This window comes from Miniopterus natalensis, chromosome 2, assembly GCF_054644295.1.
Source record: "Miniopterus natalensis isolate mMinNat1 chromosome 2, mMinNat1.hap1, whole genome shotgun sequence".
Taxonomy (NCBI): domain Eukaryota; kingdom Metazoa; phylum Chordata; class Mammalia; order Chiroptera; family Miniopteridae; genus Miniopterus; species Miniopterus natalensis.
In genome coordinates this window covers 99,208,482-99,225,371 of record NC_142082.1, presented here as the reverse complement: position 1 = coordinate 99,225,371, position 16,890 = coordinate 99,208,482, and the positions used below count along the sequence as shown (strand labels likewise).

The 16,890-nt window shown below is 36.1% G+C and overlaps 1 protein-coding gene across 1 annotated transcript in view; it reads right to left on the bottom strand.

Annotated features, from left to right (window-relative positions):
• Positions 1-9,207, bottom strand: part of KATNAL1 (katanin catalytic subunit A1 like 1) — a 75,893-nt gene extending 66,686 nt beyond the window's left edge. Inside the window, exons 1-3 of the mRNA XM_016213565.2 lie at positions 8,345-9,207; positions 6,467-6,642; positions 4,341-4,501 (exon numbers count right to left, since the gene is read on the bottom strand). Of these exons, the coding sequence (XP_016069051.1) occupies positions 4,341-4,501; positions 6,467-6,628 (323 nt within the window). The 5' untranslated portion in view covers positions 6,629-6,642; positions 8,345-9,207. The remainder of the gene's footprint in view (positions 1-4,340; positions 4,502-6,466; positions 6,643-8,344) is intronic.
• Positions 9,208-16,890: the final 7,683 nt, after the last annotated feature.

Genomic DNA, 16,890 nt, shown 5'->3' with positions numbered 1-16,890 from the left:
ATGAAATATCTGAAAAAGAAATAAAGAAAACTTTCCATTCACAATAGCATCAAAACAATAATATAAGAAGTGAAAAACAAGTACAATGAAAACTACAAAACTTAAATGAAAGAAATTAAAGCAAACATAAACAAATGGAAATATATCCTGTGTTCATGGATCAAAGATTAATATTGTCAAAATGTCCGTTCTACTCAAAGCTATCTACAGAATCAACACAATCTCTAATAAAATTCCAATGGCATTTTTCACAGAAATAGAAAAAATAATCCTCAAATTTCTATGAAACTACAAAAGACCCTAAATAACCAAAGCAATCATGAGAAAAAAGAATAATGCCAGAGGTCTCACATCATATTCCTGATATCAAACTGTACTGCAAAGCTATAGTAATTAAAACAGTATAGTACTGACATAAAAGTAGACAGACACACAGACCACTGGAACAAAATAAAGAGCTGAGAAATAAACCCCTAAATTTACAGTTAATTAATTAATTGGCAAGCGGGCCAAGAACACTCAGTGGGGAAAGAACAGACTCTTCAACAAACAGTGTTGAGAAAACTGAATAACCACCAGCAGAAAAATAAAACTGGACCCCTACACCACTCACAAAAATAAACTTGAAATGAATTTAAAAGACTTAAACATAATATCTGATACCTTAAAACTCCTAGAAGAAAACATAGTAAAGAAGCTCCTTGGTATTATCTTGGCAGTGATTTTTTGTTTGACACCGAAAGCAAACGCAACAAAAATGAGAATCAACAAATGGGAGTACATCAAACTAAAAAAGTTTCATCACAGCAAAAGAATCCAAAAAATGAAAAGACAAACTATCAAATGGGAGAAAATATTTGCAAACTGTATACTGACTAAGGGGTTAATATCCAAAATATATTAAAAAAATCCATACAGCCCTGGCCAGTAACTCAGTGGTTAGAGCATCAGCCCGCACACCAAAGGGTTGCAGGTTCAATTCCCCGTCAAGGGCATGTACCTGGGATGCATGTACCAGTCCGGGCTTATGCAGGAAGCAACCAATCTACATGTCTCTCTCACATCGATGTTTCTCTTTCTCTCTGTCTCTCTCTCCCTTCCTCCCTCTCTCCCTTCTACTTTCTCTAAAAATCAATGAAAAATATATCCTTGAGTGAGGATTAACAAAAATAAAATAATAAAACTTCATATAACTCATTTTAAAAAAAGATAAACGATCTGACTAAAAAATCGGCAGGACATTTTTCCAAAGAAGACTTCCAAATGGCCAAGAAGTACATGAAAAGATGCTCAATATCACTAGTAATCAGGGAAATGCAAATTAAAACCACAATGAGATATCACCTCACACCTGTTAGAATGGCTATTAGCAAGAATAGGAGATAAGTGTTCCTCTTTGCAAGAATAGGCAAGGATGTGGAAAAAAGGGAACCCTTGTGCACTGTTGGTGGGAATGTAAACTGGTTCCACTATTATGGAAAACAGTGTGGAAGTTCCTCAAAAAAATTAGAGTTACCCTATGATCCAGCAATTCCACTCCTGGGTCTATATCCAAAGGAAATGAAAACAGGATACTGAAGAGCTATCTTCACCCCCATGTTCACTGCAACATTATTCACAATAGCCAAGGGAAACAACCTAAAAACCCATGAACAGACGAATGGATAAAGAAGATGTGGTACATATGTACAATGGAATATATTCAGCCATGAGAAAGAAAAAAATCCTGCCATCTGCAACACTATGGATAAACCTTGAGGGCATTATGCTAAGTGAGATAAGTCAGACAAAGACAAATACTGACTGATATCACTTACACCTGAAATCTAAAAAAGCCAAACTCATAAAAACAGAGAGTAGAATGGTAGTTACCAGGGACTGGGGGGGTTAAGGGAACGAGGGAAATGCTGTTTAAGGGAACACACTTGCAACCAGGAAAAATAAGTCCTGGAAATTTAATGCATAGCATAGTGATTATAGTCAACATTACTGTATTATAAACTTCGAAGTTACTAAGAGACTAGATCTTAACTGTTCCCTCCAGAAAAAAGAAATAATAATTATGTGATATGCCCTGGCTAATTTGGCTCAGTGGTTAGAACGTCGGCCCTTGGACTGAAGGGTACTAGGTTTGATTCCGGCCAAAGCCACGTACCTCAGGTGCAGGCTCAATCCCCAGCCCCAGTCGGGGTGTGTGGGGAAGGCAACCAATCAATGTGTCTCTATCACATTGGTGTTTCTGTCTCTCTCTCTCCCCTCCCCTTTCCACTCTCTCTGAAAAGCAATGGAAAAATATCCTCTAGTGAGGATTAAAAAAATTATTATTATTATAATTATGTATGTGATAGAGGTGTCTGCTATGATACAGTGATAATCATATTGCAATATATTGTATAAATGTATCAAATTAACACATTCTACACCTTAAATTACACAACGCTTATGTCAATTATCATCTTTTGGCTTTAAACAAAATATATTTCTAAATTAATGACTCAGGAAAAAAACAAGGTATTTTATTATATATACATACACAAAATTTTCAAGTTCTGATAGATCAAAATGAAATTATTTCTTTTTCTCAGTATTTACTTTGGTACTTCCATGGTAACAATCCTATGACTCTTGAAACATTGCCTTCTGAGGGATAAAGGTTACCTCAATCCAAAACACGTGAAGGTGGTTATATCTGAGGAAAGCACTATTTTGTTATAGACCTTAGGAAAAGATCATCATCTAGTGGTGTGTTTTTTTTAAATATGTCTTTATTGATTTCAGAGAGAGAAAGGAAGAGGGAGAGAGAGAGAGAGACATCAATAATGAGAGAGTCACTGATCAGCTGTCTCCTGCACTCCCCCTACTGGGGGGGACTGAGCCCGAAACTGGGGCATGTGCCCTGACTGGGAATCAAACTGTGATCTCCTGGATCATAGGTTGATGCTCAACTGTTGAGCCATTCTGGCCGGGCATCATACAGTGTTTTTATAGTGGAAATCATAAAATTATCTGTAACTCGGGATAAATTAACCACTTTTCACAGTTCTTTAAATGCTTTTAGGAAACTTCAAGAGATCAACACATTCAAGATCACAGCTACTGACCAAAGGGAAACTTATTTTCTGTGATACAACACTCTGGCCACAATACCACTTCACAATCTAGGTGAATGAAAACCAGAAAGACCTAAACTCAGATCCTGATCTAGCCTAACTTACAGGTCAGGGTCTCTCAGGCCTTACTTTCTTCACTTATGGAATTAATTTAGTTATTCTTTCAGTACTGGTTGAATGCCTATGTGCCAAACCCTGTGTTAACAATGGAAGTTTCTTATTTTTGTTTTGAGTAAATAAAAATTATGGTCCTGCCCAACCAGAGTAGCTCAAAGGTTGAGCATCGACCCATGAACCACGAGGTCATTGGATTGATTCCTGGTCAGGGCACATGGCCGGGTTTCAAACTTGATCCCCAGCAGGGGGCGTGCAGGAGGCAGACAATTGATGGATGTTTCCATCTCTTTATCCCTCCCCCTTCCTCTCTCTCTAAAATCAATTTAAAAATATATAATAAAAAAAAATTATGGTCCTGACTTTGCAAAACTCCTAATCTTGTGTAGAAACCAAAAAATGCAACTTAGCTACTATGACAAACCGTCACACCTGGGCAAATTAGAAAAGGCTGCAGAGAGGAGGAAATACATTTAAGCTGATACTTAACGAATATAAGTTGCTTAGATGGGAACTATGGGTATTCCTTGAAGAAAGAACAGACTGTGCAAAGGCAAGACAACAGTAAAGAATAAGAAGAGAGAGATTTGTGTAGATGATGCGTAGGCTGGGCATTAGGGAGATAAACTTAGATCTTTATATGCCACACTAGGGAATCTGACCTTTAACCTTTAAGAAACAGTAAAAACTAAGACTGGAAATCGGCTGTAGGTCCAACCAGGTGAGTCCAATTTGTCTACCATTTCATCTAAATTTAAGAGTCTTTCAAAGCAAAAATGTTTTAAAGCAAAGCCATCCAAGTTTTGATATGGATATTATGAAATCTGAAAGACCTCACCTAACTCACAAATTTTAGGACTAGTAGATTTCTATTATTATAAATAAGTACAGTAGTAAACATTCTAAAAGCAAGATATATGACAAGTGACTCACTTCTGTTCTTTATCCAATACAAATTCTATAAACCTATAGGTGTGAAAATTATACACAGATATTATATTTACATGCTCCCCCAAAAGACTTTTTCATCCTTTGTTCAAATAAAGCTTCTCTCTCTCCACTCTGAATATTGATTAGCTACAGAAGTACCTAAAGAAAACATGAAGTCTCATTTACCTGTGCTCTGCAGGTACAGGGGGTGGCCAAACAGCAGGATCTCTAAATGGTTCATCTTGACAGGACACAGGGAAATCTGGGGGCTTGTCAATTTTAAAACTTTCCAAAGTGTTGACAATACTTTTAACTTGTTCATATTCTTCCAATAATTCCTGCCGAACCTTAAAAAACATATATAGCTTTTATGCCAGAAACTGTTTCAAGTTTATATAAATTGCTATAGAATGTAAGTTTTCTTAATGTTTTTCAAAGTATGCAAAATGAGTCATTAAAACATTCAAAAACAAAGAACTACTTAGACAGAAGGGCAGAAATTGGTTTGAAAAAAGACATAATTAAATACCTTTTCACCGGGGAACTAGTAATATCTTTTATAATGGAACTTTACTTCTACCAAGGAATGTAATGACCATGAACATAATTTAAAACAAGCAACTAATTCAGTTAGCCATTCCCAGAAAGCTATAATATTAATACTAAATCATTTTAATATAGTTGGAAACAGCTTCCAAAAAAACTTTTTTATTTATTGATTTTAGAGAGAGAAGGAAACAGAGAGAGAGAGAATCATCTATTTGTTGTTCCACTTATTAATGCATGCATTGGATGATTCATGTATGTGCCCTGACTGAGGATGGAACCCACAACCTTGGCACATCAGGACGACCCTCTAACCAACTGAGCTACCCGGCAAGGGCTAGCTTCCAAAAAATTATCAGCCAAAATTCTGACCAGCAGTTCTTGTCTTCAATCTCATTAAATATGAAATGCCTGCCTGTCATGAGCATATGAAAGCCTGAAATGATAAAATACTATATGAATTATCCACTTCTATTTTTATTTAAATTCTCCTTCACTTAAAATCTGAATTCTTTGGGGCCTCGTTAAATTCTTTCAAGTTCTGGGTAAAGTTTTTGGGGGCTCAGAGGCAAGATTTTTCCTATATATAAAAAAAACCTCACTAAGCACCTATTATGTGGAAATGCTTATGTTTTGAAACACTGAGCCGAATTGAATTTTCAAAGGCAAATAGATAATAGATTGAAAATTACATTTATAAATTCAGTTTAACAATTCTTTTTTAATCAGAAAGCACACTTTACTGTAAAGCAGGGCATAAGAAATGTTCCCTTAACTTTATCTTGAATAAAATATAGAAAGAAACATATAAAGGAGATGCAGAACCAAAGAAAAACCTATGTAAAATTCAACTGCTCATACGTGCAATTATGTGATATACTTGGAGAAATAAAATTTCAGAACCTAATGGAAAGAAACAGTAGAAATATCTGAATCAAAATGGCAACTATTTAACAAAATTAAGGACATGTCAAAAATATTTCCGTACTAGATTAATAAACCACTCTTATCTGTGGCTAGTATGCGGGATAGACGAAAACAACTAAAAATTTCTGCTTGACTTAGAGCAAGCCTATTGTTCTCACTCAACATAATCTGGTTACACTTAAGTTGGAAAATAAGCCAAATTCACCCTGCAAATTTAGTAAAACATCAATTTCTGACTAGTGGAAAAATTAGAAGAAACACTTAAAAGACATTAGTATGTAAAATGGAAACTTCAAAGAAATGCTTGACTTTGTACTTTTAATTTTAAAAGGATTTTAAGTTTTAAGAATAAGTGGGGAAATTATAATTCAAGGTTTTATTAACTGTACTATTATAAAATCAAGTTGTATAGTCAAGAGACAGCAAATATATTAGTGTTTTTTATTAAATTACTGACTCCTTTGTATTTGTAAGGAGTCTTTCAAAAAAAGAAACTTTCTAAAGGAAAAGGTTACGAAATGGGTCAAAACTACAAGTAGAACTGAAAGGGGAAAGGGCAAGTAGCAATACCTTATTTCAAAAATTGGTACTCACAAGTAGGGAACTAATCATGAAAATTTTTAAAAATTAAAAATAGATTCAATTAGAATCTTTGAAGTATGTCTTATGAAATAATCAAAAATATATATAAAATATTACCTAGGCAAGAAAGAAAATTTTTCAGAGTACATTTTAAATATATTTCTGTATTCAGACAAATAAAAACTATTTACATCTCAAGCTCTAATCTTTCAAGTACATAGACTACTGCCCTGACTCACTGAATAATGTGACCTTACCTGTTGCCATTTGCCTTTGATAGCTGGGTCTCTGACTGACTGGCAATGTCTCTGAATCTGCTGGATCACCCCTTGGTAATACACCATTGATGAGTCGTAATTTCCAAGAAGTGCATATTCTCTTCCTTTCTTTGCATTGTCACAGATCTCAGCCAAGTTCATCTTCTTTCAGAGACCTAAACATTAAATATAATGACTTTTTATTAAGTTTTCAGCACTGACTTTAAAATATTTTTTATTAGTCTTTAAAATATCAGCTTAAAACTACTTGGAAGTCAAAATGGTTCTCTCCTTCTCTGAGGTTATCTGAATGCATCTTATAATACTGAACAAAGTTTCTAATTTTGGCAGCACAAAGGCGATCACAAAAGAATACCCAAGGAGATAATGAGAAATTACACAGCTCTGAACTACTGATTCATGTTACAGGTGCTGGTTTTCCTTCCTCATTTACAATGACTACAAGCTGCAGTAACAGTAAAGATGATCTTGCTTAATTTCTTTCCATTTATTCTTGACAATGTATTTTCCACTTGTATCAATTAAAACTGTAGAATTTCTCACTAAAATTATTTGACCCAAGAACAAAAAGTCATACTGAAGAAACACATTTTAAAGGAACAGCCTATAGTTGTCCATGCATCATTTATATGCACTTAATGTCATACAACCTAAATCTAAGCAAAATCCTATGAATTAAACTACCTGAGCCCATCTTGTTCCTCAACTGTAATCACCCATGATCCTGTCATTCTCTATAGCTTTTTTTTTTTGTCTGTGCAAACAACTATTGCTAATCTTTTCCATTCTATAAGATGCTAGAAGATCATCATCTGAACCTCTGGTTTCCACCAAAGCCCCCCAAGCCCATCGTTCTGGCTTTTCTTCCCAGCTTTCCAAACATCTCCTAGAATCATTCCAGACTTCTATGCAGAGATACTTTCTACCCAAGACTACAAAGAGTAGGAAGCCCAGAAATACAGAAGAATGGCATCCCAGGAAGAAGTACAAATTGCCCTACTCTCATTTCCTGAACAGTAAACCAATGAATACGCTTAGAAGAGAAAATCATAGTATTTTTCCATGCTTTCCTGAGAGAATCAGAGTTTGGTGTGAGTAGATTGGCTCTTCCTCTCTGCCTCTTATCTATTCTTAAGGCGCTCTAACACTCTGCCTCAAAATTAAACACATCTAGTTTTAGGCATTTTAAGTGACTACAGTACATTCTTGAAAATAAAGCTGTTTCCTTTATGTGTTTTGGCATATTACATTTGCCCCTTTTTCAAGCACAGGTTCACTGAAGGCATCATCTATGTTACTTGAGAATTACACTGCAGCAAATTGCATACTACTTTTACACAGTAAGAAATTCCAATATTCCATAAATCTATCACAGAATATAGGACAATCACAGAAAGCCTCTTCTTCAAGTTAGAATATTAACACAAAACAGTAAGGTCTTTTTACAGTGAATAACCTGCAATTAATCCAGTAGAAACAAAACTGTTCCATATATTATTTTCTTTTAAAGTAACTGTGAGGCTAAGCACTAATTCTGCTAATATGTGCAGGTACACAACTGTGCAGAAAATACTTTGATGTAAAGCAGCAGTCAGCAAACTTTTTCTGTGAAGGACCACACAGCAAATATTTTAGGTTTCAGGACTAACAGGGAATATTAAGGATAGTATTTAAGTAATAAATACTTAAAGTTTATTAAGTTTTTAGCACTGACTTTACATAATGAGACAAAATTTTCCACAATTTTTATTGATGAAATTCCAAATATTATAGTGATAATAGTTGAGTATAATGTTTGTAAGACAGATCTACGAATAAAAATGAAACTTTTTGGGAGAAGATGAATATTTCACTTACTTGGGATTCAAAGTTACTGTTCCCTAAGATCAAATTCAAACGCAGTCCTGGCCGGTGTATCTCAGTTGGTTGGAGTATCATCCCATAAACCAAAAGGTTGTGGGTTCGATTCCTAGTCAGAGCACATACCTAGGTTTCAGGCTTAAATCCCTGTCAAGGCTCATACAGGAGGCAATCAATTGATGTTTCTCTCTTCCTTCCTCTCTCTCTAAAATCAGTAAACATATCCTCTGGTGAGGGTTAAAAAAAAAATTGAATGCAAATGTTCATACATTAATGCTGATTTTTAATAAGATTTTATGTATTTCATGTTTGAAAATGTCTTTTTACCCAGATAGATACTGTCACATACTGATATCAAATCACAAGCATACGGGCAGTACGGGTGAATGCCTCAGGCCAGGAGTCCTGATGGCCGCCCTTTGAGCTCCATCTCCAGAGCCCGAAACCCTGGATTCTTCTCACACCGCTCCAGTCCACTGTGTCTTCCACTCTGCCGGAACCCAAGGTAACAACAGAGCCATTTTCTTCTGCGGAACACCTAGCAACCAGTGGGAATGATCTGGTAATACCAATACAATGGAAGAATAGAGTATGGCAAAACAGAACAAACAAGACATAAAGTGACATTTTCAGAAGACATTACTTCTCTTTCAAAATATGTTCCACCCATTCTCTTGGTTATGGAAAGCAAGTAAAGCTTTCAGAGTGTGGGAAAAAAATCAAAAGCATACAATTTCATACAGCATAATCATTGTTTGGAAGGCATTTAAAGAATCTATTCTCCTCTTGATATTGTCTTCTGCATGTCATTACTCTGCAGACTAATCTCTTTCAACTGAGTTAGGAGGAAGTGCCTCATCTGCACAGTAAAATGAATTTTGTGATATGAAAATATATTCTTTGCACTTGCATCAAAGTCTGAAAAATTATGCTAAAACTGTAGTTTGATCTCAGAAAACACATGTACTGCAAATCCAGTGGGGGGTAATGAAGATCTCACTTCTTTAACTTTTGACTGCATGGAAAGCTACATAACATAGTTTCATATCACTTGTCAGTCAAACATTAGTTGGCATTGAAATGACTTTTAACTTTGCATATAAGCACTGTTTTGTCTTGTAATTTTAGGTTGAATTCCTTAAAAAACATTATCAAGTCTACAGCAAAAAACTGATTTCCAAAGTCATTCAGTGTTCAGTAATAGTGGTTGACAGCAGATCCTCTCATTCAGAAAAACTGCAAATCAGCCCTAAGTTCAAAATATTGTAATATAACTGTACCACTGCTAAGCCACTGACTGAACTACAGTGTGGTACAGCAAGTCAGGATATTTAGCTTCTATTTCTGACAAAAATATGGGACAAACAATGGCTAAGTCCGCAAGAGCAATACTTTTGAGACACTACTGGTTCCATATTGCATGATAGATTCAAATATTCTCTGCAAAATGCCTGCTGATAAATAATACAATGAATAACCATAGACCTTAACCACATTACATTTCCACAGCTTTGTAAATTTGTTCACATAAGCCTTTGTGTTCTACACCATTAGCTGTCACACATCTGAGCAGTTTCCACTTCAGGTTGTACAGAATTAGTGTTTTCTCAACTTTTTGTAAATATTCTTGTCTGTAGTTATTCCATGAACACTATTCATTAAAACTAATTCTTCAGTAACTTCAAACTCAGTGCTGACTTCTCAAATAAACAACAATTGAGCTGTATTGGTAACATCTGTCAATTCGTCAAGAGCCAAGGAAAACCACTCAGAATCATGACTTAGTTTTTAACTGGTCATTGATGACCTCAACTCTTCCAGCTACTGTTCCTACCAAAAGGCTAATAGTCTTAAACAAAATTATTTTCTCCTAACACATTCTTTGCCTGCTATAATTGAACACAATTTAGTTAATTCACTTGCTTGACTAACAAATGAGATACTCAAACTTAATCTGAGTGCAGCCTGATTTTTGTTTTTTAATTTGGTAAAGAAATTCTGCTGTGATAAGATATTCCTTTTTAAGTTTTCTGATTTTTCTGACCTTTGTTTCCTTATGAGTTGGGAATATTATATGAGTGATTAGTCTGGTAATGTCAGTGTATACTGAATTTCTTTAGCACTACATAATAATCACAATGCTTTGTGATCTAATTCAATAGTCTACACTCCATTGTGCTTTAAAGTGTAACATTTCAAGTTCATTTTTCTCACCTTTTCTTGTTTTGATGTGATGTGCATGTGCTAATAGTAAAAAAAGTAAAACATCACAGTACTGTGAAATCATGGCATTTGAAACACTGATTATAGTGCACCATCTAACAGAGCAGAGAAATGAGAATATAACAGAAGTCTCAGTCACAACTGCTGAATTCTGTTACTGTAACACAAAAGCAACTATAGAAAATACATAAACAAATAAGTGTGGCTGTGTTCTAATAAAACTTTATTTATGGACACTGATAACTGAATTTCACTTAATTTTCACATGTCACCAAATAGTATTCTTCTTCTGACTTTTTTAACCATTAAAAAAATGCAAAAACCATTCTTAGTTCATGAGTCATTCAAAAACAAGTGGCCTCAAATTGTTCTTTACCAACTCCTACTTTCAGCTTGTCATAAGGATGTGGGAAAACAAAAGTAAATTAAAACCCAAAAGAAATAAAACAACATAATAAAGTTAGGAGCAGAAATCAATAAAACAGAAACAGACAAACAACAGAAAATTTCAAGGCAGCCAAAAGCTGGTTGTTTGAAAAAATCATTAAAATTGATAAACCTCTAGTGACACTGACAGGGAAATGGAGAGAGAAAACATAAGTTACCAAAATCAGAATAAGGAAGGGGCTACTACTACAAACTTTAGAGATATTAAAAGGCAAAATGGGACTTAATGAAACTGACAAATTCTATGAAGGTCACAACATACTAAATTTACTCAAGAAGAAACAGAATAATTAATCTTAATAGTCCTATAGCAATCAATGAAATTTAATTTATAATATAAGATCTATCTGAAAATACAAAAACAAAAAACAAAAAAAACACTAGATCCAAATGGCTTCACTAGTGAATTCTCCCAATCATTTAAGGAAAAAAAAAAAATTCTAAACAACATTCTCTCAAAAAAGAAGAGGTGGAAAACATCCAACTCATACTTTTTTTTTTTTTTAAATATATCTTTATTGATTTCAGAGAGAGGAAATGAGAGGGAGAGAGAGATCGAAACATCGATGATGAGAGAGTCATTGATTGGCTGCCTCCTGCACGCCCCCGACTAGGGATCGAGCCCGAAACCTGGGCATGTGCCCTGACCGGAAATCGAACCCTGATCGCCTGGATCCTAGATCGATGCTCAACCGCTGAGCCACGCCCGGCCGGGCCAACGCATACTTTAAAGCCCAACATTACCTTGATACAAAACCAGACATTGTAAGAAATTTACATACCAATATCCCTCAGGAACTCAGGTACAAAAACCTCTAAATTTTAGCTAATCAAATCCAGTAACATATAAAAAAGATAATGCATTATGCCCAACTGGGGTTTATACCAAAAATGTAAGGTTTTATTATATTTAAAACCAATCAATATACTTTTTTAAATTTTTAACAATTTACATTCAATTATTACTTTGTATGTTTCAGGAATATAGCATAGTGGTTAGACAATCATATACTTTACAAAGCGGTATTTCCAGTACCCACCTGGCACCACAGATGGTTATTACAATATTATTGACTATATTCACTATGCTGTACTTTACATCCCCATGATTATTTGTAACTACCAAACTATGCTTCTCAACAGCTTCACCTTTTTCGCCCAGCCCTCCAACATCCCCCCCCCCCCCGCAGGAACCATCAGTGTGTTCTCTGTATCTGAGTGTTTCTGTTTTGCTTGTTCATTTATATTGTTCTTTAGATTCCACATATAAGTGAAATCATATGGTATTTGTCTTCTCTGACTGATTCATCTCACCCAGCACAATACCCTCCATCAAAGCTATCGCAAACGTAAGATTTCATTCTTTTTTATAGCCAAGGAATATTCCATTGTATATCACCACTACTTTTTTATCCACTTGTCTATGGGCACTTGGGTTGCCCTTATATCCGGCTGACCATAAACAACACTGCAAGAAACATAGGGGTGCACATATTATTTTGAATTAAGTGTTTTTGGTTTATTCAGATACATACTCAGAAGTGGAATTGCTGGATCACAAGGTAGTTCCATTTTTAATTTTTTGTGTGTCCTCCATACTGTTTTCACATAGTGGCTGCACCAATCTACATTCCCACCAACAGTGCATGAGGGTTCCCCACTCTCCACATCCTCATCAACAGTTGTTGTCTGTTAATTTATTGATAGCCATTCTGACAGGTGTGAGATGATATCTCACTGCAGTCTCAATCTGAAATTCTCTGATGACAAGTCACACTGAGGATCCCCTCATGTCTATCGGCCATCTGTATGTCCTCTGGAAAAGAGTCTATTCAGGTCCTTTGCTCATTTTTCAATTGGGTTTTTTTTTTTGGGGGGGGGGTATTGAGTTGTATGAGTTTTTAATAAATTTTGGATATTAACCCTTTATTGGATGTATCATTGGAAAGTATCTTCTCCCATTCAGTAGGTTATCTTTTCATTTTGTCTATAGTTTCCTTTGCTGTGCAAAACCTTTTCAGTTTGATGTAGTCCCATTTGTTTATTTTGTTTGTTTCCCTTGCTGGAGGATATATATCAGAAAAAATATTGCTGAGAGAAATGTCAGAAACTTTAATGCCTATTTTTCCTTCTAGAAACTTTTTGGTTTCAAGTCTTACATTTAAGTCTTTAATCCACTTTGAGTTTTTTCTTGTATATGGTGTAAGAAAATTGTCTAGTTTCATTTTTTTTTTTTGCATGTGTCCAATTTCCCCAAGACCATTTATTGAATAGACAATCTTTACCCCAATGTATGTTCTTGCCTCCTTTGTCAAATATTAATCGACCACATAGGCATGGGTTTATTTCTGGCCCCGTGAGGGGGGGCAGCACCAAACAGGCACCATAGGTTGGGGTGGGGATGGGAGGGATGAGCCACACAACTCAGTTTCTGATACCCCCTGAGACTGCTCAGACCTCTACACCACCAGCCCAGGCTACACCACCAGCCCAGGCAGCTGACTCCTCCGCAGGGCATAAGCTGGGCAGGGCAGAACAACAGGGAGGCAGCTGATGCCACATGGAGGGGAGTGCTTGCCCTAAGAAAAACGGTGTCTCTGGGCAGTGTGGGAGAGGGACTCACCACACAGACCCTGGCAGCTGCCCATTTAGCTCTCTCTCTGCTCCGAGCCATGCCCCCCGCCAGGATGTGTGGTTGTGAATAAGATTTGGTGCACTGGCCATTTAGTAGGGAACCTGGGTTTCTAGCCAACTACAGTCTCTGCCTGGTGAGCAAAATTTTCATAGCCAGATATTATGTGGGCTCCTCTTCCTGGCTCTGCTACTCTGGGCTGGGAAGCCTGGCATAGGGTTGTGATCTCTTGCTCCTCAGGGAGAACTTTGCAGATGAGATATCCCTCTGAATTCTCAGAGTGCGGGGCCAGCACTTTTCGCATCTCTGCCCTTCCTACCTCTCTCGATGTTGCTTCTTCTGTAATTCTTTGTTCATAAGACTTCTGTTCAACTAATCGTCACTTGGTTATTCAGGTTGACTGTTCTATATTTTAGCTTGGTCCTGGGAGGAGGTAAGTGTAACTTCCACCTACTCTGACACCCAATCAATATAATTTTGAGACTAGAAACATACCATCTCAATAGATGCAGAAAAAGCATTTGACAAAACTCAACACCATTCCTAAGAACTCAGGAAATTAAGAACAGAAGAGAACTTCCTCAACTTAAAGAGCATCTATGAAATTCCTATGGTTAACATCATATTTATTGTGAAAGACTGAATACCCTCCCTCAAGACCAGGACAGAACATGGCCATTATATTTGCTCTCACCCCTTCTATTCAAAATTAGAGAGTCTAACCAGTGCAATGCAGAAGAAAAACTAGAAGGCACGCAGATTGGAAAAAAAGAAGTAAAACTGGTTTTATTCACTACACCATGGTTGTTAATGGAGAAAATCCTAGGGAATCTACAATAGCAACTAGAACTAACAAGTGAGTTTTATAAGGTTACAGAATATAATGTCAACATACAAAAATCAACTGTATTTCTACATACTAACAGTAACTAATTCAAAACTAAAATCAAAACAATAAAATCATTCAAAAATATTAAATATTTGGATAAATTTAACAAAATATGTGCAAAATCTGAACACTAAAAACAACCAAAAACTGCTAAGAGAAATTAAAAATGACCTAAATTAATGGATATAACTATGTGTGTGCACACATGGGCATTTATGAATTAAAACACTCAATACGGGTAAGATGTCAGTTCTCTTGAAAGTGAACCATAGCCCAGCCAGTGTGGCTCAGTGGTTGAGCATCGACCTAGGAACCAAGATGTCACTGGGCTGATGCCCAATCGGGGCACATGCCTGGGTTGTAGGCTCCATCCCTGGTAGGGGGCCTGCAGGGATGATGTTTCTCTCTCACCAATATTTCTATCTCTCTATCCCTCTCCCTTCCTCTGTAAAAATCAATAAAAACATATTTCTTTTAAAAAAAGAAAGTGAGCCATTGAGTCAATGCAATCCCAATCAAAATCCCAGCAGCCTTTCTTGCAGAAACTGACAAGCTGATTCTAAATGTATATGGAAATGGAAAGGACACAGAATAGCCAAAAAGGTTTTGAAAGAGAGTAAAGTAGAAGAAATTATACTAATTCTAAGATTTATTGTAAGTTAGTAATCAAGAAAGTGTGGGATTGGCATAAAGATAGACACACAGACCAATGGAACAAATTTGAAAGTTCAGAAACAGATCAGGCATACAGTATACGGCCAATTAATTCTCAACAAAGATGTCATGGTAAGGCAATGAGTAAAGGACAATATTCTTTTCAAAAAAGGGTGCTGAAACTACTGGATATCCATATGCAAAATACCCTGAACTCTTACCTCACACCTCATGTACTAAAATTAACTCAAAACGAATCATTGACCAAAACATGAGTTAAAACTATAAAACTTCCAAAGACAACCTAACCCAAGATTTTGTTTTTGGTTTTTTTGCACCAGTTTCCCAAGCCCCAATTTGCACAGGTCAACACATACTGGGCCAGATAACATCTACCTATGAAGTAGGTTATATTACAGAAGAGAAACCCCTAAGTTTAGGGAACCCAAATCTATTACATTGATCAGTATGCATGCCTACCCTTTGTTCCAAAGGAAGCTTCTTTTTCTTCCAAGGCCATAAGCAATCTTAAACTTTGCTCGGAGGAAAACACTAACTCTACTTCCAAGGTTCTTCAACTTGGTATCTCCTCTCATCTTGGGGAGCCCTTCTGCCTCTTCTATGTTGAGTTCTTTTTTGTCTATCACATCTTTCTTTTTTTTTGGTTTACTCCATCTCCTATGGAGCACATTTTCCATAGATGGGAGGTAAAAATTTCTGAGACTATCCATGTCTGAAAATACCTGTATTCTACCCTCACACTTCAGTGATAGCTTGGCTAGCCCCTGAAACCTAGTTTGGAAATTATTTTCATTCAGAATTTTGAAGGAATTTCTCCATTACCTTCTAGGTTTCAATATGAAGTTAAAAAGACCTAAGTCATTCAAATTCCTGATCTTTTATATATCATCTGTTTTTTGCCCTTTCTACAAGTTTGTAGCAACTTCTCTTTGACACATGGTTTCTAAAATTGATGATGTGCTTTGGAAAGGGTCTATTTGAAACTCTTTCAACCTAGAAATTAATGTCAATTTTAGGAAAATTTCTGGATTATTTCATTGGTGATTTCTCTCCATTTTTTCTCTTCTCTCTTTATGGACCACTTTTTATTCAGATATTGGAATTCCTAGCTTGGCCCTCTAATTTTCTTACCTTTTCTCTCCTATTTTCCATCTATTTATCCTTTTGCTCTACTTTCTTCACAATTTTATCAACTTTGCATTCTAAACTTCTGTATTTTTCCTTTTATATTTTATTATAGTATATAACATAATGGACATCAATGTGCCTGGTGTGTCCATGGAGAGAGGCTGAGGTGGCCCAGCTCGGGCCTAAGGCACCAAGGCACCAGGAGGGCAAGGATGTCAACTTAGTCTGGGCCACTGTCTGAGCTGTGAGCAAGAGGAAGCTGCAGCCCATCCACCCTCACCCTGACACCTTCAGTAGTAAACACAATAAAGCAACTTAAAGATAAGCCTGAATATGTAGGTGTGAAAGTTGGTGCCTGAACCAGGGGTTGTAATGGCCTTTCTTATACTCTAGAATATATAAAGACAAAAGGAGATTCCGATGAAGAAATTGTTCAAGATGGAGTTAGTGTTCATCAACAGGAAGGCCCAGCTTACACTTTTAGGAATAGAAATGGACTATGTTGAGGACAAATTATCAAAGGCACATGTGGCTGTGGCTTTAATTTGG